The sequence below is a fragment of the Mauremys reevesii genome, linkage group 4 (genome assembly GCF_016161935.1).
Source record: "Mauremys reevesii isolate NIE-2019 linkage group 4, ASM1616193v1, whole genome shotgun sequence".
Classification (NCBI taxonomy): domain Eukaryota; kingdom Metazoa; phylum Chordata; order Testudines; family Geoemydidae; genus Mauremys; species Mauremys reevesii.
Genome location: NC_052626.1, coordinates 6,997,029 through 7,024,644, shown reverse-complemented (window position 1 = coordinate 7,024,644; position 27,616 = coordinate 6,997,029). Strand labels below are relative to the sequence as shown.

At 45.3% G+C, this 27,616-nt stretch overlaps 1 protein-coding gene across 4 annotated transcripts in view; it reads left to right on the top strand.

Moving 5' to 3' along the window:
- Positions 1-2,552: 2,552 nt before the first annotated feature.
- The window catches only part of MAP4K5 (mitogen-activated protein kinase kinase kinase kinase 5), an 80,509-nt gene continuing 55,445 nt past the window's right edge, over positions 2,553-27,616 (top strand). For 2 of the 4 annotated variants that reach the window (XM_039535854.1, XM_039535852.1), the window contains exons 1-3: positions 3,631-3,792; positions 5,438-5,707; positions 27,070-27,127. In XM_039535854.1, the coding sequence (XP_039391788.1) occupies positions 5,600-5,707; positions 27,070-27,127 (166 nt within the window). In that variant the 5' untranslated portion in view covers positions 3,631-3,792; positions 5,438-5,599. Of the gene's footprint in view, positions 2,576-3,630; positions 3,793-5,437; positions 5,708-27,069; positions 27,128-27,616 lie in introns of those variants that run through there. The other 2 variants (XM_039535853.1, XM_039535855.1) reach the window with 2 other exon arrangements.

Genomic DNA, 27,616 nt, shown 5'->3' with positions numbered 1-27,616 from the left:
TAAAGATATGCTGTAGCTCAAAAGGAATTATTTCGGGGAAGTTCTCTGGGTTGGGATATACAAGAGGTCACACTAGGTGATCGCAGTGGCCCTTCTGGCCTTAAAGGCTATGAATAGTACCCTGAGATTGTGCACTTTGACCCACAGAAAGCAGAAACTCTCAATAATGGGTGAGGTCACATGGCAGTCACAACCAATTCCACCTCCATCTATCCTAAATTGGGCTCAAGCCAGGTACTTTTTATTCAGATCTCCTGCTAATTCACAGACTCTGTCAGCAGGAAGACATATTGTCCACCTTTATTGAGAAGGAGATATATAGTTGGGTGTCAACCATGTACTGATAGCACTGCCATCCCTAACATCCCAGAGTCTCTCCTACCAATCTCACAAAAATGTTGCATAAAGGAAGTGACAAGAAGGAGCTCTGTGTAAAGGTGGGTTCTTGGGATGTCCAAGAGTTTGCTCATCTCAATGTCCTGAGATCTATGGAATAGGAGTGAGCAACACTAACTTAAAGTCATTTAATAACCTTCTACCAGGTCCTCTAGGTGAGTCAGAAGCATCTTGTGATTAATTGTTGCCAACAAATCTGATAATATTAGCATGGACATTTGATCTTCAATCACTGCTGTTAGTTCCATAGCCATGCAAGAAGCAAAGTCTGTCAACTGACTGCAGGAGATCTAAAATGTTGGCTCTGGTTCTGCAGTTGGTATGCTACCTTCTTCACCATTGTCTTTTCCAAGAACCAGAGATGGGACACAAGGTGTAATTAGCCAGATCATTAACACTGAGAGGTGTGTTCTTGAGCACAGACTGTTGCATTTAAAGATTGCCTTCTCTAAGGCCTTGTCTTCACAAGGAAAAACCGTGTATTTTTAACACGTGCTAATAAGCATGTTTTAAAATTCTAGTGTAGACAAGGCAAGTAGTAGTTTTAACATGAGTTCGCTGGTTGAGGTAAATCACGTTCCCCACAATGGCTAATGTAATTAGTGCTGTAGCTCAGGTGATGGTGGCTTGTGTGACAAAGCTGAAGACATGATGGGTAGTTGCACATGATAGAATTTGGTTTTGTTTTTAAAAAAAACACACTAAGAAATGACATGCAAAAAAACTACATTAAAGGAACACTGCAAAGGTTGCAAAGTCAAGTACTCAAAAAGTTAGGCAATGCTGGATACAGAGTTGTCTGTGCAAGTGTAATTTATCCCCCTCTGTGTATACATTATGATAGTCTTTAATTACAAGATCACATGCTATTTTTTCTACAGTGCCCCTGCCTCATTCAATGTGCAGGATGGCTGCACAGGGAGGCAGACTCAAGGTTGCACAGCCAGCCATAAACCTGGCATTTCCTAACTTTCAGGTGAGTGACTTTACAACCTACGTCATGTTATTTTAAAACAGGGGTGGGTTTTTTTTTGTCTGGATATTGTATTAGTTTGTTGGTTATAGATGCAGGGAATTGAGCTTGGATTGGGGTGATGACACTGAGCATGAGACCCCAGGGATTCCTTTTGTACAATGGGAAGCCCCAAGCAGTCATTTATGACAGCCTTTGCTGCTTTGAACTGCATCTTGGTGGGAAATGGCAGGAGAGCACCTGGATCTGGGCTTCAGTTTCTGAAATTGTATTTTTTTCAATTAGTTGTCATTAAATTAGTAATATGCAGAAATGGGCCCAAACTGAAACACTAGACCCCTGAACCCTCTGGACCTTAGAGAAAGCTTGGATCTAGATCTGAACTTTGCAGCTTGGGTCCATTTCTAATTATGAGCACAGCCAAATGCATAGGCCAGTGAATTACAATCACTATTTGTATTAGGACTGTCGGCTATAGCCAAGAGAATGGGTTCAGTTCTGAGCACTTGTACAAAACAGATAACTGGGTATTCCCCCAGTGTAAGGGAAATTACCAGGTGGAATAAAGCCAGCCCTACACCACCCCCTTCCAGTCCCCAGCATAGGGTGCAGGTTTGACGGTAAGGGACCGGACTGGCAGATGTCCCCTTGAAGCTTGAGGCTGCTCTTAACTATGCTGGAGTCTGAACTGACCTACAGCTATCCTGGGGAAGGGAAGCCACAACCATCTTCCTTGCATCCCACCCTCCATCCCCCACACCTCTGCTGAATCCAGGGGAGACTTACTTCATCTGTTTACAATAACCACCAAAAATTGCTGACACACATAGGTTTATAAAAGCTGGATGTATGAGCTTGCCTCACAGAAAAGAGCTACAAAAATGATTCAAGGGCTGGCAAAAATGCTTTGCAGTGAGACTTGAGGAGCTCAATCAGTTTACCAAAAAGACTGAGGTGTTCAGATTACAGTGAATCAATAACTTCAGGGAAAGAAAATACAAGGTCCTTAAAGGGCTCTTTAATCCAGCACAAAAAGGCAAAACAAGAACCAATTGCTGGAATTTAAACCCAGACAAATTCAGCTTTAAAAAGGCACCATTGTTTAACCAGAAGGGTGATTAACCACTGCCAGGGAAGTGGTGGATTCTCCTCCCTTGATGTCTCAAGTCAAGGCTGGAGGCTTTTCTGGAAGATAAGAGAGACAAGGTGGGTGAAGTGATATATTTCATTGGACAACTGCTACTTGTGAAAGAGACACACTTTTGAGCTACACAAAGCTCTTCTTCAGGTCTGGGAAAAGCACCCAGTGTATCAAAGCTAACTACAAGGTGGAACAGATTGGTGAGCATAAAGGATTAACGTTGTAAGAGACCATTCAAGGTGAAGTGGGCAGTTAACACAAAGGTGAGTTAGTGGCTTATAGCTGTAATAAGTAGGGTGACGAGATGTCCCGATTTTATAGGGAGAGTCCCGATTTGGGGGGCTTTTTCTTATCTAGGCTTCTATTGCCGCCCCCCCACCGCCATCTTGATTTTTTTAGACTTGCTATCTGGTCACCCTAGTAATAAGCCATAAATCCAGTGCCTTTATTAAGACCATGATTTTTAGCCTCTAGCAAGGTTGTGAAGTTAAATTCCTTTGAAGAAGTTGGGCAGGTTTCCTTTGAGGAACTCAGCTCTGGCGCGATCCATTGGTGAAAAGTCGTCACCCACAGGTGTGTTTGGGGCTTTTTTCATGTTCCTGCGTCAGTTCTTTGAGCCCGTCCGGGCTGCCTGGTTTCACCCACGCAGCCGGGCCTGGGGCGCTGAGCGCGCGGCTGAGGTACACCGCATGTGACAGGCACGCGTGGGAGCCAGGGATCCTGAAAGGCGCCTTGTGGGCGTTTTGATCACCCCAGCCCTGGCTGCAGGCGCTGCATCTGTTGCTCTAAGAGGGTCCGGTGCTGAGCGGTGGGTCTGGGTGCCCGGGGCTGAGCCGGGCTGATTGCCATGTCTGGAAGGTCCCTGGGCTCAGCGCCCGGCCCGGCTTTACCGCTCCGGCTGGAGGGTCACAATGGCCCCGCAGGACGGGGGTGAGGGAGGCGGGGACAATTGTTCGCGGCTCTGACAGCGCGGCCGGCTTGGAGCCCCGGCAGGGCCCGGAGGCAGCGCCCCGTCTCCCCGCAGCGCGGCGCTGTGGCGCTGCCGCCCGGCCCCTCGGCGCGTCCCGGCCCTGCGCGGCGCCGCCAGCAGCGGACACGGAGCGCGGCGGCGGCGGGCGGCTCCGGGACCGCGGGGGGTCGGGCGGCGCAGCGCAGCGCAGCGCAGCGGGGTTGAGCCGGGCTCCAACAGGCCCGGGCCGGGGGCTCGTGTGACTGGGCGGCCCGGGCTGGGCTCGCCGAGTGGCAGAGCGGGACAAAGGGCCGCGCCGGAGCCCGGGCAGAGGTAAGCGGCGCGGCGGCTCGCTCCGGCCTGCCCGGGGGCCGTGGGGCGGCGGCCCGGCCGCTGTCAGTGACCGACCGGCCGGGCGAGGGAGGCCCCTACCCGGCACCGGCCGCCGCGGGACTCCCCGGGCTGCTGGGCCGGCCCGCCGGAGCCGCCCCGCGGCTGGGAGGCCCGGGCCGGGGGGCGCACCGGGGCGCGGGGGCCGGGGGGCAGCGACCGGCCCCGTGCGGTGGGCAGGGTCCGAGGGGGGCAGCGACCAGCCCCGTGGGGAGGGTCCCGGAGGGGGGCAGCGACCGGACCGAGGGGGGCAGCGACGGGTGGGGGGGGGGCGCAGTCACCGGTCCGGAGGAAGGGTTCTGGGGGGGGGGAGAGCAGCGACAGGTTCCGGGGGGGGGGCAGCGACCAGCCCCGTGTGGTGGGGAGGGTCCGGGCGGGCAGCGATGTGGGGTAGTGATTAGTCCCATGTGGTGGGGCGCTAGTGATGGGGGGCAGTGACCAGAGCTGTGAGGTGGGGAGGGGGCTCTTGGGGTAAAGTGGGGGGCAGAACCCACCTTCATGTGATGGAGGGGGCTCTGGGATAACGATGAGGGGCATTGCCTGGGTCCATGCAGTGTGGAGAGGCCTCTGAAGGTTAATGATAGGGGACAGGGACCACTCCTGTGTGGGGTGAGGTGGGGGATCCTGGCATCAGCAATGTGCCTCAGGGGTGGGATGGTCCCTCTGGGCTGAAGAAAGGGGTGGGGGAGGCTGTCACTGGCTCTCAGGACCAGACCCTTGTTAAATCCAGTCCCCCAATCACACATGAGTGGTGAGGGCAGACTCCCCTCCCTCGTGTGGAGTCACCCTTCTCCAGCATCTCTGCCTGAGGTGACTGACCCTGGGGCCCACAACAGTTCCCCTGGAGAACAAAGATTCTGCCTTTGGAATAGCCCCACAAGTGCTGGGTACCAAACAAGGCCTTCCTGGAGGAGAAGGGGCCCTGATTTCCTTCCCCACCGCTCAGGGGCTCCATCCCCACCCTGCAGATGACACACTGAGCGCTGTGGTGTTCTGTCAATATTCAGTATAAATGCTTGCACCAAGGGCCCTTACATGAGTGTGCCTCCGGGTGCTGTTGCCTGTCTCCTTGGTTATGTTTATGAGAGAGCATTTTTTGTTTAAACGAAGACCTGAATAGATGCTCTGTCACCTCAGCTCCTTCTCTGCTAGAACATCTATCTCTGGGCCTATGGCAGGCAAGTTAGCATTAGTTTTGAGGGGGTCCTTAAAATATCAACAGCACGTAGCTGCCCTGTGCTGTGGAGAGCATCCAGACAGGGAACTGCCTCTCCTTTGCCTCTGCCTTTGGACCAGAGGTGGGAAGAGTTTGGGAAGGTAGCTGCTGTTTCCTAGCCCCAGCACAGCGTGATGGGAACACCCAGCTGCCCTGCTCAGCTGCTATCATAGCAGTCCCGCCTCCTCTACTGTTGTCAACCAAGCTGTAACAGAAGCTGAGACCCTTCCCTCTAATGCAGCATAGAAGCACTTGTGGGTGGAGGCTTCTCTTTTTTGAGATCCGAGTCCCCTCCCCCAATCTCCTGGGAGCCAGCAACACAAAGCCTAACTGAAACCAAAGCCTAATAAGTCGTTTTGTTTTGTGTCTTAGACAAAAAGGTGGGAGCAGAAGCCATGTGTGCAAAGAACAGATCCCCTCGTTAGACACCTAGAGCATCTGTCCTCCTGGGAGTGGACTCCCAAGGGTGGTGAAGGGAGAAGCAACTGCATAGGATTCCTGTTTGCCCCCTCTCTGGGGCTGTATTGACTGAGGATGGACCCTGTGGCTCGGCCGAGTGGGGATATCATGAGGCGGAATCCACAGCAGGACTATGAGCTCATCCAGAGGGTGGGGAGTGGCACGTATGGAGATGTCTATAAGGTGAGAATAATACACCTACACCCTTGACTCTGTCTGCACCCCCACTCCCTGTTTTGTGACCCTGTAAATGTTAATGCTAATCAGCTTTTATTTTTAGAAATCACTTATTAGTCCTTTTCATTTTGTGGCCGAACTTCAGAGCACAAAGGGACCACTAGTGCTGGAAGTGGGAGATGGTGACTTCCTAAAAGTCCTGGCCCATTCAGATCCCTGGCACAGTGTTGGCAGGCTGAGATTCCCCTGCAACCCTCGTGCATGTACCTCCACATTCTCTTTTTAAATAAAAAAGTTCTTTGACACTTGGGGTGGATGGGACAAAATATCATCTCTCTGGTCCTGATGCTACAAAGGGTCTGAACTGATGGATACATCACCTGCTACCTTCAGTGTTTATTGATCCTTTTAACGGGAGGGGAGGGTTGTTTTGTTCACTGAATTACTTCTAAGAATGTGTCATTTATAGTACCTGACTAAAAGGGTGCAAATTTATCCCTGAGTTAATAATAGCTTTCAGAGGCAGAAGCAGATTAAGCCAGCTCTTCTGAAAGTCATACGGAGTTTCAGGTCACTATAGAGTTAGTTAGGCCCTGACCACGCTGACGCGGGAAACACTATAAACACAACCATGTCAAATAAAAGCTATGCGTATTACACATCCATTCCTAGACCATTACCTGGTGAGGTATTGACCACCTTCTGCGAAGCCAGTGGGCATTGAGGATGCTCAACAACTGGAAGGGTTGGGCATCTTGCAAATAGTGTTTAAGATTTTTAGCTTTGTTGGCAAACTGGGGCTCTTAACTCTTGGGAAAGGAGGCTGAAGTGTTTTACTTTGGAATGCTGTAGAATACATTTAACTCAGAAGTAGAACTGGCACAATACAACACACTGTTAAACCTATCTTAAGCCATTATATGAGGGGCCGACAAAAATTGACCCCTACTAGAGATGGGTCTTTAACTGAGATCAAATAAAACTGTACAGGTTAATTTTGGTGGCACTCCTGAAGTGGTTGCTGAAAGTAGGAGGTTGGCTATGGGAAGGTGTTTCTAGTGCATTCTTCACTATACCACACAGTCACTACCTCAAGAATATTTAACAATCATAAATACTAAAAACAGGTATTTTCCAGGGGGCTTTACAAGGGACCACTAAGTACATTTGCTAGTGAATTTTGCTCTGAGCATCTGAAAAGGCCAGTTCAGCTTAACAGATCTAAAATGAAACCCATCTTAAACAAGTGTTGGTCTTTTAAATTTTTCAGGAACTTGAAGAAAGTTTATCAGCTTCCCATGCAAAGATCCCAAACAGGAATAAAATCAAAACCTCTCCGTAATGTAACCTGACAAAATTAACCCCCCAATATGTGAAAGGGACACCCTCAACTTAATACATAGTTTGAAATCCATGAGTTAAAAATAGCTTCAGATACTACATTTATTCCTGGGCCATTGGTTTTTACTCTGTTCCTTTATGAAAGACCCCCTATAAACAGGGAGATGCTAATTGTAGGGAGATCTGCATTATGAACCTAGAAAAGAAGAAAATAAAATGATTGTGGTTGGGCACAAATTTGGGCACTCAGCAGCTTCTAGCATAATTAGTCTTTTTTTGGCAGGTGATGGAGGGTTTAAGCAAATATTTGTGTTCACCATTAAATTGTAGCAGTACATTTAAGGGATTATTTTACATCCTCCACCCTACCCACGTTGCTGTTCAGAACTGTTACTTGGAAGCTTAAAATTGAAATCTGTTTTGTTAGTGATTTCCCCCCCCCCCCCTTTCACCACATGGTGCACAATGGTTTATTGTAGGGTTGCTCATGAGTGCCGAGTTTTGGCACTGATTTGATATTTTTCGATTCCAGAATGCATTTCAGGGTGGAGGAGAAATGCCTATAAAGAAGTGATTTTCATATCTGTTTACAGTGTGTGTACACAGATCCAAATTTGGGCCTGCCAACCTTGGAAGTGCCCTTTTCAGTAAAATATCAATGCATCAATTGCCTAATCTATATTAGGAATGTATCTGCTTGGTCATTAATGCTTGCATAAAACATAGCACTGTTTATTGAATGTTAATGACATTTTAAACTTCCCTTAATACAGTTCTTTATAAAGGATATCCTACATGCTAACTTTGAAAAGAGGTTGTAATAATAAGGCTGGGATATTCAGTGGCATTGAAAAGTATGGTGGTGTCTTATCCTTGGTGCCTCCGTCCTCCATTGTTGTTGTCAAATCATTTGCATGCTGTGATCCTGTTAAAGTTTCCATAATGCTGTTAAAAAAAAGTAGGGATGGATGTTAGTTCTGCCTTCCTGGCAAAATTCCAATTTACCCACCTTGCAGTACTTCCATAGTATCTTCCATATGAGGATCTCAAAGCATTGTATAAACATGAATCAAGCCTCCCAGTACCCTGTGGAGTAGATCAGGAATACAAAGGCTGCATTTCATCTCTGGTGAACACAGAAGCTCTTGGATAGCACGCAGCGCTGCTGCCCAACATTTTAAGACAAGACTGGGGGGAAAAAAATCCAGTGGAAACAGCAGATAGAATTTAGGTACAGAAAGTAATAACCCCAGTATCCTGGCCAAATTCCAGCACAGGTAAACACCTATATCACTATAGTGCTTTGGAAATCTCTACTAATTAATACAGAATAAAAATGATAGTAAAGAAGGCATAAAGGAGGTTATACATTTTATTCTTTAATTGAAATCGGATAAAACATTAATATGGATTTTAATGGTGGCCATGGGAATGGGAACTGATGTCTTGGGGGTGTGCATATAGCTATTGCATTTTGGCATGAAGATATCTGTGGAGATGTTCTGCTGGTGTTTGAGGTGCATAGTGGAATAACGGAGTGTGTGCGCCTTGTGTTCAATGCAGTGTTTTAGGGAGTGGAGTAATTCCAAGTTTAAATATATATTCTGTTACAAATTTGAGATCTTTAACTTTTTCAAACTTTTTTTTTTAAACTGAAAGCTTTGCAAGGAGCACGTCTCAATAATGTAGCAATAACACAACATGATGCTGTATAAAAGATCTGAATTCAAATTCCTCCCCAGGCTGGCATGAATTCTGTGACACTTGTAACTCTTGAGGGGAGAGGGTTTTCTTATGCTGCACTGATTGCACTTACTAATTGCATTGACATAGGCAAAATACATGTCTCTGCATGCAGATTAGGAGAAACCTGGGTTTGTCCCTGGGCGGTATCTGATTGTTCTGCTGGAGGGTAAATGAGACAGGTCTGCTTTAAATCTTAAAAGCCCCTGCTCTAAGTTCTGCTTCTCAGCTTGATGTTTGTGAAGGGACACTGATAATTACGAAAAGAATCACACTGGGTTGTCAATTAACATGGTACTTTAAAAACCTCACCAAGGCAGAGTTCCTGGCCTACAGACCTTGCCATTTAAATGAGACCCAGAACAACAGATCAGGAGAGTCAGGGTGTGTGGGAATTACTGAGAGTGGGGAGGGATTGCTTGAAGACGAGGGTTTAATGCCTGGCATTGGTTTAACTTGTAATCACTTGTGACTACTGAGGCCACTCTTAGGATTAATTTATACATATGCACCTTTCTCTAGTAGTTTTCCTCCCATTTTCTCCCCTTTCCGTCAGATTTGTGTTTGTTCAACTGTTGAGTTTTGTCTGAATCCCAGCTTGTGAGCAATCTGGGACAGGGGCTGTCTTGGTTGTTTGCATGCCATGTAGGACAATGGGGTTGTGATTTCTGATTGGGGGTGGGATTTGAAAGAGGAAAAGGGATGTTTGGAATTGGGGATATGGAGCTTGATAGAAGGCACAGAGTCCTGACTGAAGAAAGGAGATAAAGGGAGCAGTCTCAGTAAGCAATCATGGTGCATCTTTACATTGTGAGATGGGGTACTTCAGTCATAAAGCCTGCAGCAAGTTTGTATTTGTACATTCTAACAACTCAAATATGCAGCTGTTAGAGTCCCAGCAGTTGGAGATTCCTGCCTGAACTGTGTTTACCAAAAACTCAAAGTACAGAATAAACTGCATCTGAGGTATGGGGCACTCCTTTTCCTCTCCTGCATTGTCTTTTCCTGTGACTCTTGGACTTATTGGCTACTTGGGGCACATCTTGACTTTAAAAACACATTAGTTTCTCTCGTGTATGCATTCGTTAAATCTCATATGTTTTTTATTTTTCTTTTTTTAAAGGTTGAAATGGAGTTTTTACTAATACCCCATACAATTGTCATTTAATTACATACTGCAGTGCTTACCCATCTCTGCACAAGGATGCTTAATATTGATTCGTAAAGCTTCCTTCTGCATACAGAACAGGCTTGAAAAATGTGTAGTGTCTTCAGGATATTTTGCAACAAATGATAATGTTGATTGCTTTACCTTAGTGTCACAAATCACAATAATTTCATTTTTTTTAAAAGGCTGTGGCTCTAATCTCTTCTTGGTTTATGGAACTTTTTTTCTTCATTCTTTGCTTTTTGGCTACTGTTGCAGGTAAAACACAGGGCTCCAATATTTTACTTTGTGTGAAAGGATTTTGTGGTCTCAGTGACTTTCCCACTAGGCAGGCTTTCAAATCACAATATCTCCATTGCAGTGGCGCCCTTCACAGGAAAAAGGCTAAGGACTGAATAGGCATGGAAACTGCATCAGTTCTTAGATATGGTAGCTGCAAGTCAGGGATGAGGTATGCAGCAGTGGTGGAGAAACATTAATTGTTCTTCAGCACATGGCCATCTCTATGGCGTCTTCCACAGTAGAAGGAACTTCCAAACAATGGTGGGTTGTCTTTAGCCTGTCAGCCCTGATCAATCATTCAGAGCAGAGGAGGGCAGAGGGAAAAAAAACTACAACCAAATCTGGGATGCAGACAGGCTTAACCAAGTCCCTCAGACTCGTTTTCATTATTTCTTCCAACATTCCCATCCACATTCCTTAGTGGATCTGGCTCAAGGCTGGCCTATGGAAAATCTACACATCCGCTTGAGAAAAAGCAGATCATAGAATCATAAATTAGGGTTGGAAGAGACCTCAGGAGGTCATCTAGTCCAACCCCCTGCTCAAAGCAGGACCAACCCCAACTAAATCATCTCAGCCAAGGGTTTGTCAAGCCAGGCCTTAAAAACCTCTAAGGAAGGAGATTCCACCACCTCCCTAGGTAACCCATTCCAGTGCTTCACCACCCTCCTAGTGAAAAAGTTTTTCCTAATATCCAACATAGACCTCCTCCATTGCAATTTAAGACCATTACTCCTTGTTCTGTTATCTTCCACCACTGAGAACAGCCGAGCTCCATCCTCTTTGGAACCCCCCTTCAGGTAGTTGAAGGCTGTTATCAAATCCCCCCTCACTCTTCTTTTCTGCAGACTAAATAACCCCAGTTCCCTCAGCCCCCCCTCATAAGTCATGTGCCCCAGCCCCCTAATCATTTTCGTTGCCCTCTGATGGACTCTCTCCACATTCTTTCTGTAGTGGGGGGCCCAAAACTGGACGCAGTACTCCAGATGCAGCCTCACCAGTGCTGAATAGAGGGGAATAATTGAGGGAAGTAATCTGCTGGCAGTGCTCCTACTAATGCAGCCCAATATGCCACTAGCCTTCTTGGCAACAAGGGCACACTGTTGACTCATATCCAGCTTCTTGTCCACTGTAACCCCCCAGGTTCTTTTCTGCAGAACTGACTCTTAGCCAGTCAGTCCCCAGCCTGTAGTGATGCATAGGATTCTTCCATTCTAAATGCAGGACTCTGCACTTGTCCTTGTTGAACCTCATCAGATTTATTTTAGCCCAATCCTCCAATTTGTCTAGGTAACTCTGGACCCTATCCCTCCCCTCCAGTGTATCTACCTCTCCCCCCAGCTTAGTGTCATCTGCAAACTTGCTGAGGGTGAAATCCATCTCATCATCCAGATCATTAATGAAGATGTTGAACAAAACCGACCCCTGGGGCACCCTGCTTGATACCGACTATCAACTAGACATCGAGCTGTTGATCACTACCCATTGAGCCCGATGATCTAGCCATCTTTCTATCTGCCTTATAATCCATTCATCCAATCCATACCTTTTTAACTTGCTGGCAAGAATCCTGTGGGAGACCACATGAAAAGCTTTGCTAAAGTCAAGATATATCACGTCCACTGCTTTCCCCCATTTCCACAGAGCAAGTTATCTCATCATAGAAGGCAATCAGGTTGGTCAGGCATGATTTGCCCTTGGGGAATCCATGTTGACTGTGGGTGATCACCTTCCTCTCCTCCAAGTGCTTCAAAATGGTTTCCTTGAGGACCTACTCCATGATTTTTCCAGAGACTGAGGTGAGGCTGACCGGTCTGTAATTCCCCAGATTCTCCTCCTTCCTTTTTTTTTTTTTTTTAAAGATGGGCACTATATTTGTCTTTTTCCAATTGTCCAGGACCTCCCCCAATCGCCACGAGTTTGCAGAGCAATTGGCCATTATCTTTGAAATCACATCAGCCAACTCCTTTAGCACCCTCGGATGCATTAGATCCAGCCCCATGGCCTTGTGCATGTCCAGCTTTTCTAAATAGTCCTTAACCTGTTGTTTTCACCACTGAGGGCTGCTCACCTTCTCCCCATACTGTGCTGCCCAGTGCAGCAGTCTGGGAGCTGACCTTGTCTGTGAAGACCGAGGCAAAAAAATCATTGAGTACTTCAGCTTTTTCCACATGATCTGTCACTAGGTTGCTTCCCCCATTCAGTAGGGGTCCCACACTTTCCCTGACCACTTTCTTGTTGCTAACATACTTGTAGAAACCCTTCTTGTTCCTCTTCACATCCCTTGCTAGCTGCAACTCCAATTGTGTTTTGACCTTCCTGATTACCCCCCTTTATGCTCGATCAATATTTTTATACTTCTCCCTAATCATTTGTCCAAATTTCCACTTCTTGTAAGCTTCTTTTTTTGTGTTTAAGCTCACTGAAGATTTCACCGTTAAGCTAAGCTGGTCACCTGCCATATTTGCTATTCTTTCTGCACCCTGGGCTGGTTTGTTCCTGTGCCCTCAATAAGGCTTCTGTAAAATACAGCCAGCTCACCTGGACTCCTTTCCCCCTCATATTAGCCTCCCGGGCATCCTGCTCATCAGTTCCCTGAGGGAGTCAGTCTGCTTTTCTGAAGTCCAGCATCTGGATTTTGCTGCTCTCCTTTCTTCCTTTTGTCAGGATCCTGAACTCGACCATCTCATGGTCACTGCTGCCCAGGTTACCACCCACTTCTACTTACCCTATCAATTCTTCCCTGTTTGAGGAGCAGTTCAAGAGGAGCCTGGTCCCTAGTTGGTTCCTTCAGCACTTGCACCAGGAAGTTGTCCCCAATACTCTCCAAAAACTTCCTGGATTGTCTGTGCGCTGCTGTATTGCTCTCCCAGCAGATGTCAGGGTGATTGAAGTCCCCCACAAGAACCAGGGCCAGATGAGAACCAGATGCAGTTTATTGGGACAGAAGTTGTAGTCATCTGCAAATAGCAAATCATCAAGCCCTAATAGCCTGACACCACTTCTCGTGGGGCAAAATCCTCCACTTCCTGGATCCTTTTCCAGAGCCTGCCAAGCGGGAAGTAAGGGGAATTATGAAAGTGTAGAAACAAAGCTTGGTTTTCGAGTGGTTGCAAGAATATCTCTACTTGAAGATGTTGAAACACATGGGTCCCAAGTAGCTCAGAATAACTCAAATGTTGCTGTTGCTGAGAGCTGTAAAGCTACCACTTGGAGCACAGTTGATCTGTTTATGCAAGATTACTACTTTATCTTGGCTTCCAGAGCTGATCCCAGTTCGCAAGAGTAGACCTGCCTTCTTCATTTTAATCTTGTAACTCTCCTTCCTTGAGTTTGTTACTGTTAATTTATCTCCCAAGCTCTGGGGATATATGCTGATGATTCTTGAAGAAAAAGGTGTTACTTATAAGGTAACAACTGTTCTTAGAGTAGGTCATCAGCATAGATCTATATTTGATTAAAGCACTAGAACAATATAAAATAACATAGCACACATTAAATGGATTAAAAACTGGCTAACTGATAGGTCTCAATGTAATTGTAAACGGGACGTCGTCATCAAACAGGTGTGTTGCCAGTGTGGTTCTGCAGGAATTATTTCTTGGCCCTATGCTATTTAACATTTTTATCAATGAACTGGAAGAAAACCTAAAATCATCACTGATCAAGTTTACGCGTGACACAGAAATTGGAAAAGTGGTAAATAATGGAGAGGACAGGTCACTGAGTCAGAGTGATCTGGTAAACTTAGCAAACAGGTGCAAGCAAACAATATTAGTTTTAATACAGCTAAATGTAAATGTTTACATCTAGGAACAAAGACTGGAGGCCATATTTACAGGCTGGGGGACTCTATTCTGGGAAATGGTGACTGAAAAAGATTCAAGGATCAGGGTGGACAGGCAACTGAACATGAGCTCCCAGTGTGATGCGGTGGCAAAACGAGCTGAAGAGCTAATGTGATCCTGGGACGCATAAACAGGGGAGTCTTTAGTAGAAGTAGAGAGGTTATATTACCTCTGTATTTGGCACTGCTGGAATACTGTGTCCAGTTCTGGTGCCCACAGTTCAAGAAGGATGTTGATAAACTGGAGAGGGGTCAGAGAAGAGCCACGCGAATCATTAAAGGATTAGAAAACCTGCCTTATAGTGAGAGACTGAAGGAGCTCAATCTGTTTAGTTTAACAAAGAGAAGATTAAGCTGATTTTATTACAGTCTGGGAGTATGTACACGAGGAACAAATATTTAATAATGGGCTCTTCAGTCTAGCAGAGAAAGGTCTAACATGAACCAATGGCTGGAAGTTGAAGCTAGACAAATTTAGACTAGACATAAGGCGTACATTTTTGCCAGTGAGAGTAATTAGTCATTAGAACAATTTATTAAGGTGTGTGGTGGATTCTCTATCACTTACAAATTTCAAGTCAAGATTGGCTGTTTTTCTAAAAGATCAGCTCTAGGAATTATTTTGGGAAGTTCTCTGACCTGTGTTATCCAGGAGGGCAGGCTAGATGATCATAATGGTCCTTTCTGGCCTTGGAATCTATGAATTGTCAGCCCTGCTTCTTCAGAGTCTCTCTCGGAGATTGTGATAAGGAAACTTGGGGTCATAGGTCCTTATCATTGGGCCTGGGAGTCTGGTACCCCAAGGGAGTACGTGTGTAGCCTCAAGGGTCAAGAATTTTCTCAAAAGTTCCGTCTTGGGAGCCAAGTGTGCATGCATACCAAGCGTGGATCTGTACTGACAGCACAAAGAACTGCAGTTATAGGGTAATAACTTTTATTTAAAAAAACAACTCAGTACTTAATTATATAAATGGGTTCATGTGAGCCAGAGTGAAACATCTGTTGTAAGTACCGGTATGTGTTTGGGTTAGGAAGGCTCACAGAACCTGTAAGAGAATTTAAATGAGTGGAATCCATGCAGCAGTGGTTCCAGGCACCAGCGCTCCAAGCGTGTGCCTGGTGTGCGGCAAGCTGCGGGGGGCGCCCTGCCGGTCCCTGCGAGGGCGGCAGTCAGGCAGCTTTCGGCGGCATGCCTGCAGGAGGTCCCCGGTCCTGTGGATTTGGTGGCAATTTGGCGGCGGGTATGCCGAATCCGGGACTGGGGACCTCCCGCAGGCATGCGGCCAAAGGCAGCCTGCCTGCTGTGCTTGGGGTGGTGCAAAAGCAAGAGCCGCCCCTGAATCCATGTGTCTTGTGTAAAACACACGGGAGCAGTTCTTTGGTTTTAATTGGTAAAGGGGCACTCAGATCAAAGTTAATCCAACTTTTTTACATTGTGAGTAAATGAACTTTCACAAAACAAGATGAATAGAAACTTTTCCATAATGTGTTTATACTGGGGGTGGGAATGGGTGGTTTGGGGGAGGGGAGGGCATAGGAAGAAGTTTTGTGTTTGCAATGAAAGCCTTGCAAGGGAATCAGAAAGCAAAACCAACTAGGCTGTTTTCATTGTCCCAAACTCTGGTAAATTCAAAAAAGTAAACCAACAGCATCAATAGTGAAAAGGAAATGGATTCGTAAATTTCTCTAACAGAATCTAAGGAGGCTTAATACAAGTAGGAAATTTTGGGGGTTGTTTTTTTATTTGTTTAAAACATGATTTTTTTAATGGCAGTGTTTTGTCTTGTGGGTGGAAAGAGTACTTTTTCCCCCTCAGTTCATACCCAGATTTTCACACTAGGAAATGTACTTTTGCACTTGGCTGCTGGTACATTTAAGTATGATTTATTTGCACTAGAGTAGTGCCTGGAGGCCCCAGTTGGGGGATTGGACCTCCTTGGGTATGTCTACATAGCTCACAGCAGTGAGCCTCGCAGCCTGGCTCAACAGACTTGGGTCTCTGAGGCTCCCGCTAGCACTCTAAAAATAGTTGCATAGACAGTTTTTTGAAGTTGCGGCTCTGAAACCTACCCCCCTCTCCTTTGGTTTTAGAGCCCAAGCTGAAATGTCTGCTGCTGTTTTTAGTGTGGTAGTGTGAACCCCAGTCTGTCAACCTGGGCTGGGAGGCTTCCTGCTGCGAGCTGTGTAGATCTAGCTATTGTGTTAAGTGCTGACAGACCCTGCCCCATAGAGTTTACAGTTTAGATTCAAGTTGTTCTATTTGGTGCTTATAGCCTTTTATGCTGAATACAAATCTTTTTTAAGTGATAGATGTTTAGATCCTCACTAGCTGTAAGTATTTAGGGCCTTATCTCCCCCCTCCCCCCCACCAGACAAAAAGCAGGTGGAGTGAGCATGTCAGTTGTGAAAATAACTTCTGTTTTGTACTTGCAGGTCTTAATGTTTAGAGCAGAGCGGGGTTGGGGGGGGCATGCAGGGTCATATGCAGCCACAGATTTCTGCCGGGGTTTGTGTGTCCTTCCCTGAGCCCCGCTGAATACCACCAGAACTTTTAAATTGTGCCCTCCCCGCCCCCAACAGTTATGCATCATCTCTGGTTTAGAGGAAAGAGTATTTAGGTATGAAATCTTTGGACAGGGGCTGTCATTATCTGTTTGTACAACACTTTGCAGTGTGGTGTCTGGTGCCTAAATACTAGGATAATACAGAGTGAAAAAGGAGGTAGAGGTATATTTATTTCTCCTCTTGACTCTACTTTCAGTTAGGCTTATTATTCTTGAAAAGAAGTAATAACTACAGTTGTGAGAGACCAACCTCTTTAGTGTGTAGAATCTGACATGTCTCTGGTTAGGGAATGTTTTCTGAAAGGCTCTGTGCTCTTCACTATAAAAGAGCCTGGTACTGCTCTCTGTCTTAGAAATCCAGCTGGAAAATTACAGAGTGAACAATTGCTTCTGAGTGTTTGTCTGTGAAAAGGAAAGAACCCTGAAGACTAGAAATTGCTGTTAGGTGTCTCTCTTAGTGGCTGGGATTAGTTTCAGGTGTGCCTCACCTATGCCCATGTGATCTGAGCCAGCTCATGAATGCAGTGTTGTAAAGATTCAGAATGGGAAGTGCAGTTTCTTCTGTCTGGCAGAGCTCTATTCTTATAGGTGCACCCATCCAGCAGGATTTGTGTTAATCTTTTGCATGATCATAGGATCATTTTCATAGCCATCCACGTCTGTTTCCACTTCTCATGTTAATCCACTCTTAGATCTTCCCCCTGTGGCAGACAAAAATGGCTGTTCAGCATCTGTTCTAGACATGCTCAGTTTGCACATCCGTCCCCATTCTCTGCTGGTAAAGAGGCTCCATGGGAGTGGAACCCATATCGTTTTGTTGCTCGGGGTGGGGGGGGGGGATACAGGGACTCCTTGCACAGACAAGTGGTACATGCACCTCCTTTGCAGTATGCTACATGCTTCTGAGGATTCCTGAATCGCAATAGGATTGGGGGTAGGGTGGGACCAGAATACAGGGTCTGTCTTCAGAGGCTACTTCAGGTACTGACCTTGAATAACCTGTGCAGAGGAGCTGTGAAGCCACTCTATGGTCTGTAGTCCCCCCACCCCGTTGTGTCTGACTTAGAACTGGCCTCTGGATTTGTCCCTTGGTGAGAAGAGCGGTTGTATATTTTCTTTGAAGAGTCTTGCTTGGGTGAGCAGCTGGGGAGGTCAGAAAGCGGCTCCAAGCCTGGCTGCAGGGTGTAAGTTACATTTTGACCTTTGGTTGCAAATCTTTTAACAAAGAAGACGAAAAACTCTTTGGAGAACCTGATTTCTCTAAAGAACGTACTTTCCTCGTGTGGTACAAAGCCGTGTAAAAGAGAGCAGCCCCCATTTTTCCAAAGCTCAGCACTTCTGCAAGCTCACTCAGGGAGAATAAATTCTCCCCACTTACAAACTGAATTTTGTGAAGAGGTTCTAGTTACAAGTTGCATTCTCACAATGACTACCCACCGACCTGTGGTTTGACTTTTGGGTTAGGTTCACCCACTAAGGAGGCAGCGTTGCTGGTGTTCTGGCACCTCCTTGGCGGATATTAATAGTAGCATGTCCTGTGCTCCTGCTTCACAGTTTAACTGTTAGTTCTCCAGCTCCCTCTACCCCTCCTCTCCTCACAGAAGAGAAGTTTCTAAAACTGACAAATCGATTTATCTGGGTATCAAGAATATCCAGAGTTGTTGTTTATGCTTCCAAAAAAATTGGAAGAGCTATTAAAGTGCATGTTCCAGGGTTTCAGGCAATCCATAACTATTAGAGATCAGGGTGAGGCCTAATGTGAGGGGCAGATTATCACATCTGCTACTGCGGAGTTCTTACACCTTCCTCAGAAGGGTCTGGTACTGGACGCTGTTGGAGAGAGGATATTGGACTTGGTGGCCCTTGAAGCTGTTCCAGTCTGGCGATTCCGACAATCCTGGGGCACTTCTCTTGCCTTTGAGATCTATGATTCTTTTAGAAACTTGTTCCCCACCTTCATTTCTCACAGGCCTGCTATAGAGTCCCAGACAAGCAACGAACCACTCGCCTACATGACAGATTCTCTCTTTTTACTTCTCCTGCAGGCCAGAGGACGGTACTATGTTTCTCCTCTGAATTTGCTCTTGAGGATTTTGCCTAACCTGAAAGTAACTTCAGTAAGGAACCGACTTCCTGATTTTCCCAGAACTGTGCATTTAACTTGCCTGTGCAGTAACAAAGATGATGCATACAAGTGGCCAGTTAGATGCTTAGCTAGCCACATGTGAGTGCGCAGGTTAGTCCTGGAGCTTTGCCATTGCCACTCAGTTCTGAAAATCAAGATGTGGGTATGAGAGTCAGTGGCACGCTGCAGAGAGCACTCATGTCCTATGGATGAAGGTATGCTCCAGGAAGCAAGTTCTCTGTCAAAGAGAAGGCAGGCAGTGTGTGGTCCCACAGACTCCATGGGATGGTGCCAGCTTGCAACAATTGCTTACCACAGCTTCCCTGGAAGCACAGCAGCTTTACTTCAGAGATATGAGCCATGGGTAAGGAATGGTGTCCCTAGCCTCTGATTGTCAGAGGGTGGAGATGGATGGCAGGAGAGAGATCACTTGATCATTACCTGTTCTGGTCATTCTCTCTGGGGCACCTGGCATTGGCCACTGTCGGCAGACAGGATACTGGGTTGGATGGACCTTTGGTCTGACCCAGTATGGCTGTTCTTATGACTCTAAATTTTCAAGATCCTAACCCCGACCCCAAGGCCTCCATGCTCAGTCCCATTAAGACTCTCCCAGTACTTACCCGTCCCCTTCATAAGAAAATATCCAGAGCCACAGATTTGTCTCTGCATTCTGGGTTTTTTGCTCAATGCCTTGTAATGTTTTTACAATTTTTGTTTTAACCTGATCACAGCTAGAGTACTGAATGTACCCTGGTTTGGCACAAGTACGTGTACTTCCTGCGTATGCGGAAGGAAGTTGTTTTCCTGGATTTAGAGAGACCCAGATGTCTTTTCAACATGTCAAGTTGACATTGCGGAGATGTGCGACGACAGGCTGTATTGTGGGAATAGATAGAGGAAGACGGCTGGGGTGGAAAGATAGATTTGTGAGTCATTGGCATGGAGTGGTAGGTAAGGCTATTGAAGAGCTGTGAATACCTAGAGATGAGTAAGGGGCTGAGGGTGGATCCCTGATGAACCCCTACAGAAGTTGAGAGGAGAGGACAGCTACTTATAAAAAGAGAGGCCCTGGAGGGGTGGACAGAGGTAAGAGGAGAACCTGCAAGGGTAGAGTAATGGAAGCCAAGGGACAAGAGGATGTTAAGAAGGTGGGTGCTGGCAAGAATGTCAAAAGCAGCAGAGTAGAGGCTGATGAGGATGGACTTAAGCGCTTGCTCTTTGATCAAGAAGAGATTGTTTAAAAGCTCTGAGAACAATTTCATTGGAGTGGTGAGGCTCCAGGATGCAGCTGGTGAGAGGTGCTCAAGGCAGCAGTTATAGATGGCATATTCTGTGAGTTTGGCGGTGAAGAGTAAAAGATGAGGAGGGAAATGATGTTGAGGGGCTGCTTTATGAGGGCTAGGAGAGATGAGGGCATGCCCGTATTGTCAGGGCAATGAGCCCAAAGAGTGTGAGGGGTTCGAAATGGTGAAAGTGGGGGCAAGCGGGATGAGGAAGTGGGGAGGTTAGAAGTGGAGAGCAGATGAGAAACCTCCATGTTGGTGACATAGGAAGGAGATCAAAGATGCATCTTGGAGAGACTTGAGGGATAGTCTGCAACAAAGGAGAAAGCAGGGTGGAGACTTGGAGTGTGGAAGAAAAGGTCATGAGTATTAACAGATTAAAGGGGCAAAGGGAATGAGTAGTAGAGAGAAGGAACTTGGAAATTGAGATATCGTGGAAGAAGCAATATTTAATGAACAGATCAAGCAAGCAGCCATTCTGATGAATGGGGCAGTTGATCCAAAGTTGGAGATCAAACAAGGATGTGATGGTGAGTTGGTTGGAGGCAAGGGTGTTTCAGATGGGATCTCCACATGGAAGTTGTTGCCACGGTAGAGGATGGGAGATTGACACCTGGATCTCTCTCGTTTCCTCTCCTCTCACTGTCAGAGTGGAAGATGGTGGAACAGAAAAACTAGGAACATAAAGACTGTAGCAGCTGTAGCTGTGATGTTCAGCAAGTGAATTACTTCCCCCATTTTCCTCCTGACTTTGTCAACTCCCACAGCTCAGTAATTTAGATTGTAAATTCATCTGTGCTGGGATTGTCTCACTTTATTTGTAAGGCACTACGTACACCTGTCGTGCATATACATCACTGGTTCTGAAATAACCTTTTCCCTGTTTATTTCTGATGGTTGGGTGGCCAGAGAGCCCCACCCATAATATATTTTTCCATGTGTGGGGCTTGAGAGGAGGGGCCAGGGAATGTCCTACTCGGAATTATCATGTCCGTGATTTCCAGTATCCTCGGACATCTTTTTAATGCCAATCCGAGCAATGCTTTTCAAGCCACAGTGAAAATCTTGTAATTTGGGTGGGCAATGTGGAACTCCACAAAATAAAGCCAGTACTGGATACTTCAGAGGGAATTAACAGAACAGGGCAATTAGCGAGTGATCCATCCCCTATCATCCAGTCCCAGCTTTTGGCAGTCAGAGGTTTAGGGACACCCAGAGCATGGATTTGCCCCCCCTGCCATCTTGGCTAATAGCCATTGATGGACCTGTCCTCCATGAACTTATCTCATTCTCTTTTGAACCCTGTTATAGTGTTGCCTTCACAACATCCCTGACAACGAGTTCCACAGGTTGTCCACATGCATTGTGTGAACAAGTACTTTCTTATGTTTGTTTTAAACCAGCTGCCTGTTAATGTAAGTGGTGACCCCTGGTTCTTGTGTTATGTGAAGGGGTAAATAACACTTCTTTATTTACTTTTTCCACACTATTCATGATTTTATTGACTTCTGTAGTATTCCTCTTTGGTCGTCTTTTTTTCTAAGCTGAACAGTCCCAGTCTTTTTAATCTCTCCTCCTGTGGAGGTTGTTCCAGACCCTTGATCATTTTTGTTGCCCTTCTCTTCATATTTCCCAATTCTAATGCATCTTTTTTGAGATGGGATGACCAAAAGGTATGGGCATACCATGGATTTACATAGTGATTTCAGGACATTTTCTGTCTTATTTATCCTTTTTCTTAAACTAACCAAGTTAGGAACAATTTTTTTTTGACTGCCATTGCATTATGAGCAGTTGTTTTCAGAGAACTATCCATGATGACTCCAAGCTCTTTTTTGAATGGTAACAGCTAATTTAGACCCCATCGTTTTGTATATATGGTTGGGATTGTTTTTTTCTAGTGTGCATTACTTTGCATTTATCAACATTGAATTTCATCTGCCATTTTATTGTTCTGCTTCTGTGAAAGGATTGAGTAGGCTGCCTTGGGCTTCAGAGCTGGGCAAGTTGGGAACAACCCCAGCATTTAAAGAAATTGTTACCAGATTATCATGCTTGTAGTTCTGAAGTCTCTGTCTGCTACCAAGCAGAAGCATTGAAGACCCAAGATCCAAGACATCAGCATAGATGTATTAAAGGTTGACTTCAGCTTCTAAGTGAACTTAAAAGACTTTTTTCATCAGAAACTGCAGAACATTGGTAAGGGATGCAAAAGGACGCAAGGAAATGGCCAGCAGAGTCAAGGACAATAAAGAGGGTTTTTTTAAAGTCTATTGGGAACAAAAGGGAGTCCTAACAGTGATATTAGTCCAGTTCTTGATGGAAATGGTAGAACTGTCAATAATACAAGAATGTTCAATAAATATTTCTGGGCAGTATTTGTGAAAAAAGATAAATTATATAAACAAAGGATAATGAAATACTTTCAATTTCAACAGTAACTGATGAGGGGGTTAAACAGCAGCTATTAAAGTTAGACATTAAAAGTCAGTAGGTCTGGATAACTTGCATTCAAGAATTTTAAAAGATCTGTGGAGGAGCTCTCTGGATTGTTAATGTTGATTCTCAGTAAATCTTGGAATACTGCAGAAGTTCCAGGGGACTGGAAGAAGGCAAATGTTGTTACAATATTTTAAAAAGGCTAAAATGGACAACCTGGATAATTATAGCCCTGTCAGTGTGACTTAAATCCTGAGCAAAATAATGGAACAGCTGATATAGGACTTGAGTATAAAGCAGGGATCTCAAACTCAAATCACCACAAGGGCCACATGAGGACTAGTACATTGGCCCGAGGGCCGCATCACTGACACCTTTTCATACAATGATACAAAAATATAGTCAAAAATGAAAAAAATGAAGAGTAATATAGTATGTTATTAAAAGTCAATGTATTAACTTTTTAAAAACTGTAATGTGAAGAAGGGTTTTAATAAAATATAAACACCTCTAACTATTCCTTATGTGGTCAGTAACACTGATGATGATCTACACTAACAGTCTATCAACACAGCTGTAATGGCAGGAACTTTTTAAAGTAACTGTTCATACAAAATACGTTGCCACTTTTAACAAACATTCTTCCCAACTACTCACAGCAAAGAATCATACGTGATGAACTTCAGACCTCAGACTGCTCATTTAGTCCATGAGGCCCCGCCCCTGCCCCACCCCATCCCCGAAGTCCCGGCCGCACCTCTTCTCCACCTCGTCCCCTGAGCACGCCATGTCCCTGCTCCTCCCCCCTCCGTCCTGGAAAGTCTTGAGTGCCGCCAAGCAGCTGTTTGGCAGCAGGAAGTGCTGGGAGGTAGGCGGAGGAGCGGGGATGTGTGGGGGAGAGGAGCTTGGCTGCTGGTGGAGTCAGCGCCTATGGCGGGCCGCAGGAAATAACTCTGCGGGCCGCGTGTTTGAGACCCCAGGTATAAAGAATTCAGAGGGTAGTATAATGCCAGTCAAGATTGGGTTTATGGAAATGTGTTTGTATTATCATAGCACCTAGAGCCAAGCCCCAGTCATGGATCAAGACTCCCTTGTGCCAGGTGCTGTACAAATACAGAACAAGAAGACAGTCCTTGCCTTCAAAGAGCTGACAATCTAAGTGTAAGACAAGAGACAACAAAAGAATACAGACAGACCCATGGGGGAGTACAAGGAAATACTGCAGTATGACTGGCAGTGGTCTCTGCACCTCAGCAGCTTAACCATTGCCAAGTTTTTTGTTGGCCTCGCAGCTAAGGAGAGTTTGATAATGAGGTAGGTCTGTGGATGTTTACAGGAGCTTCTCCCACGCATGAGGGAGAAAGCATGAAAGTACTTGTTTGAAAATTTAACAAGTGGGCAGTGAAGGCTGGGATCATGGCCCGATCAGAGGCGGGAATCAACTTTTTGATACTGAATGAGATAAGATAAGTAGGGTTGGGACAGGTTGTGAAGTGTCTTGAAAGTAAAGACAAGTCGTTTATTTTTGATTTTGTCCAACTGGATATCTTTTTGTGGAGATTACAATTTTGTTTGATAATGGTAATAGTGTTGATGTAATATACTTAGACTTCTGTAAGGTGTTTGACTTGGTACCTCACAACATTTTGCTTAAGATAGAACAATACAAAGTCAATATGGAACATTAAATAGTTCAAAAACTGGCTAAAAGCTGATAGGTCTCAAGATGCAATTGTAAACACCCACATCTAGTGGGTTTCTGCAGAGTTTGGTTCTTGGCCCTGTGCTTTTAAATATTTTTATCAATGATCTGGAAGAATGTAAAATTATTACTGAAAGTTTGCAGATGGCGCACAGATTGGGGGAGTGGTAAATAATGAAGAGGACAGGTCACTGATACCAAGCAATCCAGATTGCTCTATAAGCAGGGCATGAGCAAATAATATACAGCTCAGTATGGCCACGTGTCAGGTTGTATGTCTAGGAACAAAGATGCAGGCCTTACTTACAGGTTAGGGTACACTCTCCTGGGAAGCAGAGACTCTGAAAACGGCCGGGGTGGGGCATGGTAGATAATTGGCTGAGCATGAGCTCCCAGTGCGATGCTGCTTGGATGTCTACGTGGAATATTGTGTCCAGGTCTGATGTCTGCAATTCAAGAATGAGGGTGAAAAATTCGAAGGATTCGAAGAAGTGCCACAAGCGTGACTGGAAAACTTGCCTTATAATGAGAGATTCAAGGCGCTCAATCGATGTAATTTAACACAAATCTGATGAGCCCACTATTATTAATCTAGCACACAAAGGTATAACACAGTCCAGTGACTGGAAGTTGAAGCTAGACAAATTCAGACCAGAAATAAAGTGCAAATTTTGAACAGTGAGGATAATTAACCATTTGGAAGAACTTACTCCAAGGGTTGTAGTGGATTCTTTATCACTGAAATTTTTTTAAAATCCATATTGGATGGTTTTCTAAAAGATCTGCTCTGGTTCAACCACAGCTATTGGATTTGAAGCAGGGATTAATTCAGGGAAGTTCTGTGGTCTGTGTTATGCTGGAGGTCAGACTAGATTATCACAATGATCCTTTTGGCTTTAAAAGCTGTGAATCGGTGCCAGGCACTTTCAGAATGCCAAAGAAGGTTGGCAGACTGCATCCCAGCTAATTGATATTTGCATAACATCCCTGTAGCAATGACAGCTATTGTTCACATGGAAAAGTAGTATCAGGAAAGGATATAGTGTGTGGTATGTTTCAACTTCTAAGAAATGCAATTGAACATCTGGAAGCAAAGAGGGAAAAGCCAACACTATGTGATCAGCCATTTCTCTGGGGACACCAGTAAGCGCTTCATGGGTCACAGTGTGAGCAAATCTGTCCTTGGTCTCTTATGGGAATCTCCATATTTCCTAATGGTATTGTCAGGCCTGCAATGTCAGGAAGACCCTTATCCTGTATTCTAACCAAATCACTCACCTCCGGCTTGGACACAGGACGCAGACTACTTCTGCGCTGATTCACTCGGTAGAAGTACAAAGGGATTCTCCTGCACTCTAGAAAGCCAGTTAATGTGAGAGGTTATTCTCAGAAGCGGAGAAAGTTTCCTCTGTGGGCTGTGGATAGCAATCTAGGTTCCACCTCCGTATCTTCTCTTCTGGGCTGTTTGCTCAGCCTCTTCTTGTCTTCAGTCGAGCTGCACTTGTCTACCATCTCAGCATGTCACTTGCAGTGGATGGTTCTGCGACCTTCAGTTGCCTGGGTTTTGAAAGGGCTGGTGATTGTCTTCTGTAGGTTCGAGGATCTGTCCTGACATGGAACCTTGACTTAGTGTTGACAAAGATGAGGGATTCACCTTTAGAGTCCTTGAGCTAGTGCTCCTTATTCCCCCCCCCCCAAGTGTCAAAATCAGCATTGCTAATCTGGGGGAGGAGTGCGATGTATGCTTCAAGGGTTGATCCTCCCTTCTCATTCCAGGGGGATGAACCTTGCTCTGTATCGTCCTCCTAAATTCTTGCTAAAAGTGATGTCTGAATTTCATCCATCTCAGGTTATTTATCTCCCAAATTCCTCCTGTAACCTCACTCCATATCCACGGTGCCCAGGGAAATGTGTGTTTCTATTTTGGATGGGGATAAAACAACTAGGAATAGATTTCTTGTAACCTTTGGATGATTGATGGAAAGGAGATGCCGATTCCATTCAGCACCTGCCTAAGTGAATTAGGCTGTACGTCAAAAATAATATACCTTAGCGAGGGTGACAGCACCTGAGTGACTTAGTGCTCACTTTATTAGAGCTGAGATAGCATTAATGAAATCCCTGTGAAATGTTTCCATCATAGAAATCTGCAGGGCTAATACCTGGGGTTCTAATCACGTCTTTGTGCAGCACTGCTCTTATGCTTTGAGAGAGCAGTTCTGTGATCCGTAATTAATTCAGCCTACCTTCCCTGAGGGCTGAACTGCTCGCTAGACTCACACAAGCAGGACAACGCAGAGGCTGCCACGGAGTGAAGATTAAGGTTGCTTATAAGAAACAGTGGCTATTTTAAGAGTGTTGCCTCTGCATAGTCTCACTGCTCGCCTACCTTCCCCTCTTCATGAGAGTTCTACTTGAATAATGCTCTGGGGGTTAGTGGTAGGAAATGAGAGAGTGAGGACTGCACAGTCCTTTATAACCACACCTCTGAGCGACTGGTGCTGCAAGAGGCTGCTGGTGCAGTCCAGACAGGCTCCAGAAGGTTCCCACCTCAGCAGCCCTGAGGAGTACATCCCACAAGCATGAATGTATAGAGGCAGCAGTTGCAGGTAACATTGTATTTTTCTGAGTTTGATTAGGGTAAGTGTTAGCACATTGGTGGCACCCCAAGACCCCAGCCAGGATTAGAGCCTATTGTGCTTGGAGCTGTACAACCATAGAAATAGACAATCTCTGCCCCAGAGGGCTTGCAATTAATTGCATTGTGTGTTCTATAATACAAGGCTTCAGTACGTAAAAGGCCATTGTTTATAAGGCTATGTCAGATGCCCTTGCATTATGATTAAATATGTCTTCACTTTCTTATTTTAGGCCAGAAATATTCCAACAGGAGAGATGGCTGCTGTAAAAATTATCAAGTTAGAGCCAGGTAAGTTTTGCATTCTTTCCAAGTACTATTGGGAGGCACGTGATCTGTCATTAAACACTGCCAGTTCTCCTGTATATTTGTTTTCACACAGCAGTAATAGGGCATTTGCATTTTATTACCATTCGCTGAAAAAGTGGTGGTTGCAGTAGTTTCAGTGGTTAGGTTTCAGGAAATGCTACAGAATTATTTAAAGCGTGGTACACAGTTACCTTTGGTTATTTCCTTTTTTGTTGTTTCTCCTTCGTTCTTATCTATTTTATCTATCAGCTATTAATTTATAACAGTAAGGTTTGTTTTATTAGTTTAAAAGCAAGTTTGAGGGCAAGGGGCATTTTCCCTCTTATAAACTTTTACAGAATAGCCTGTACATTAATGTTTTAATTCCTGTTTACAGAGCTAGTGTTCAAACCTCTTCTGCAGGCACACATCCCCAAAAAATATTCTATGGGAGAGGCAGAGAGGAACAGGCAGTGTAGCTGTCTTCCATCT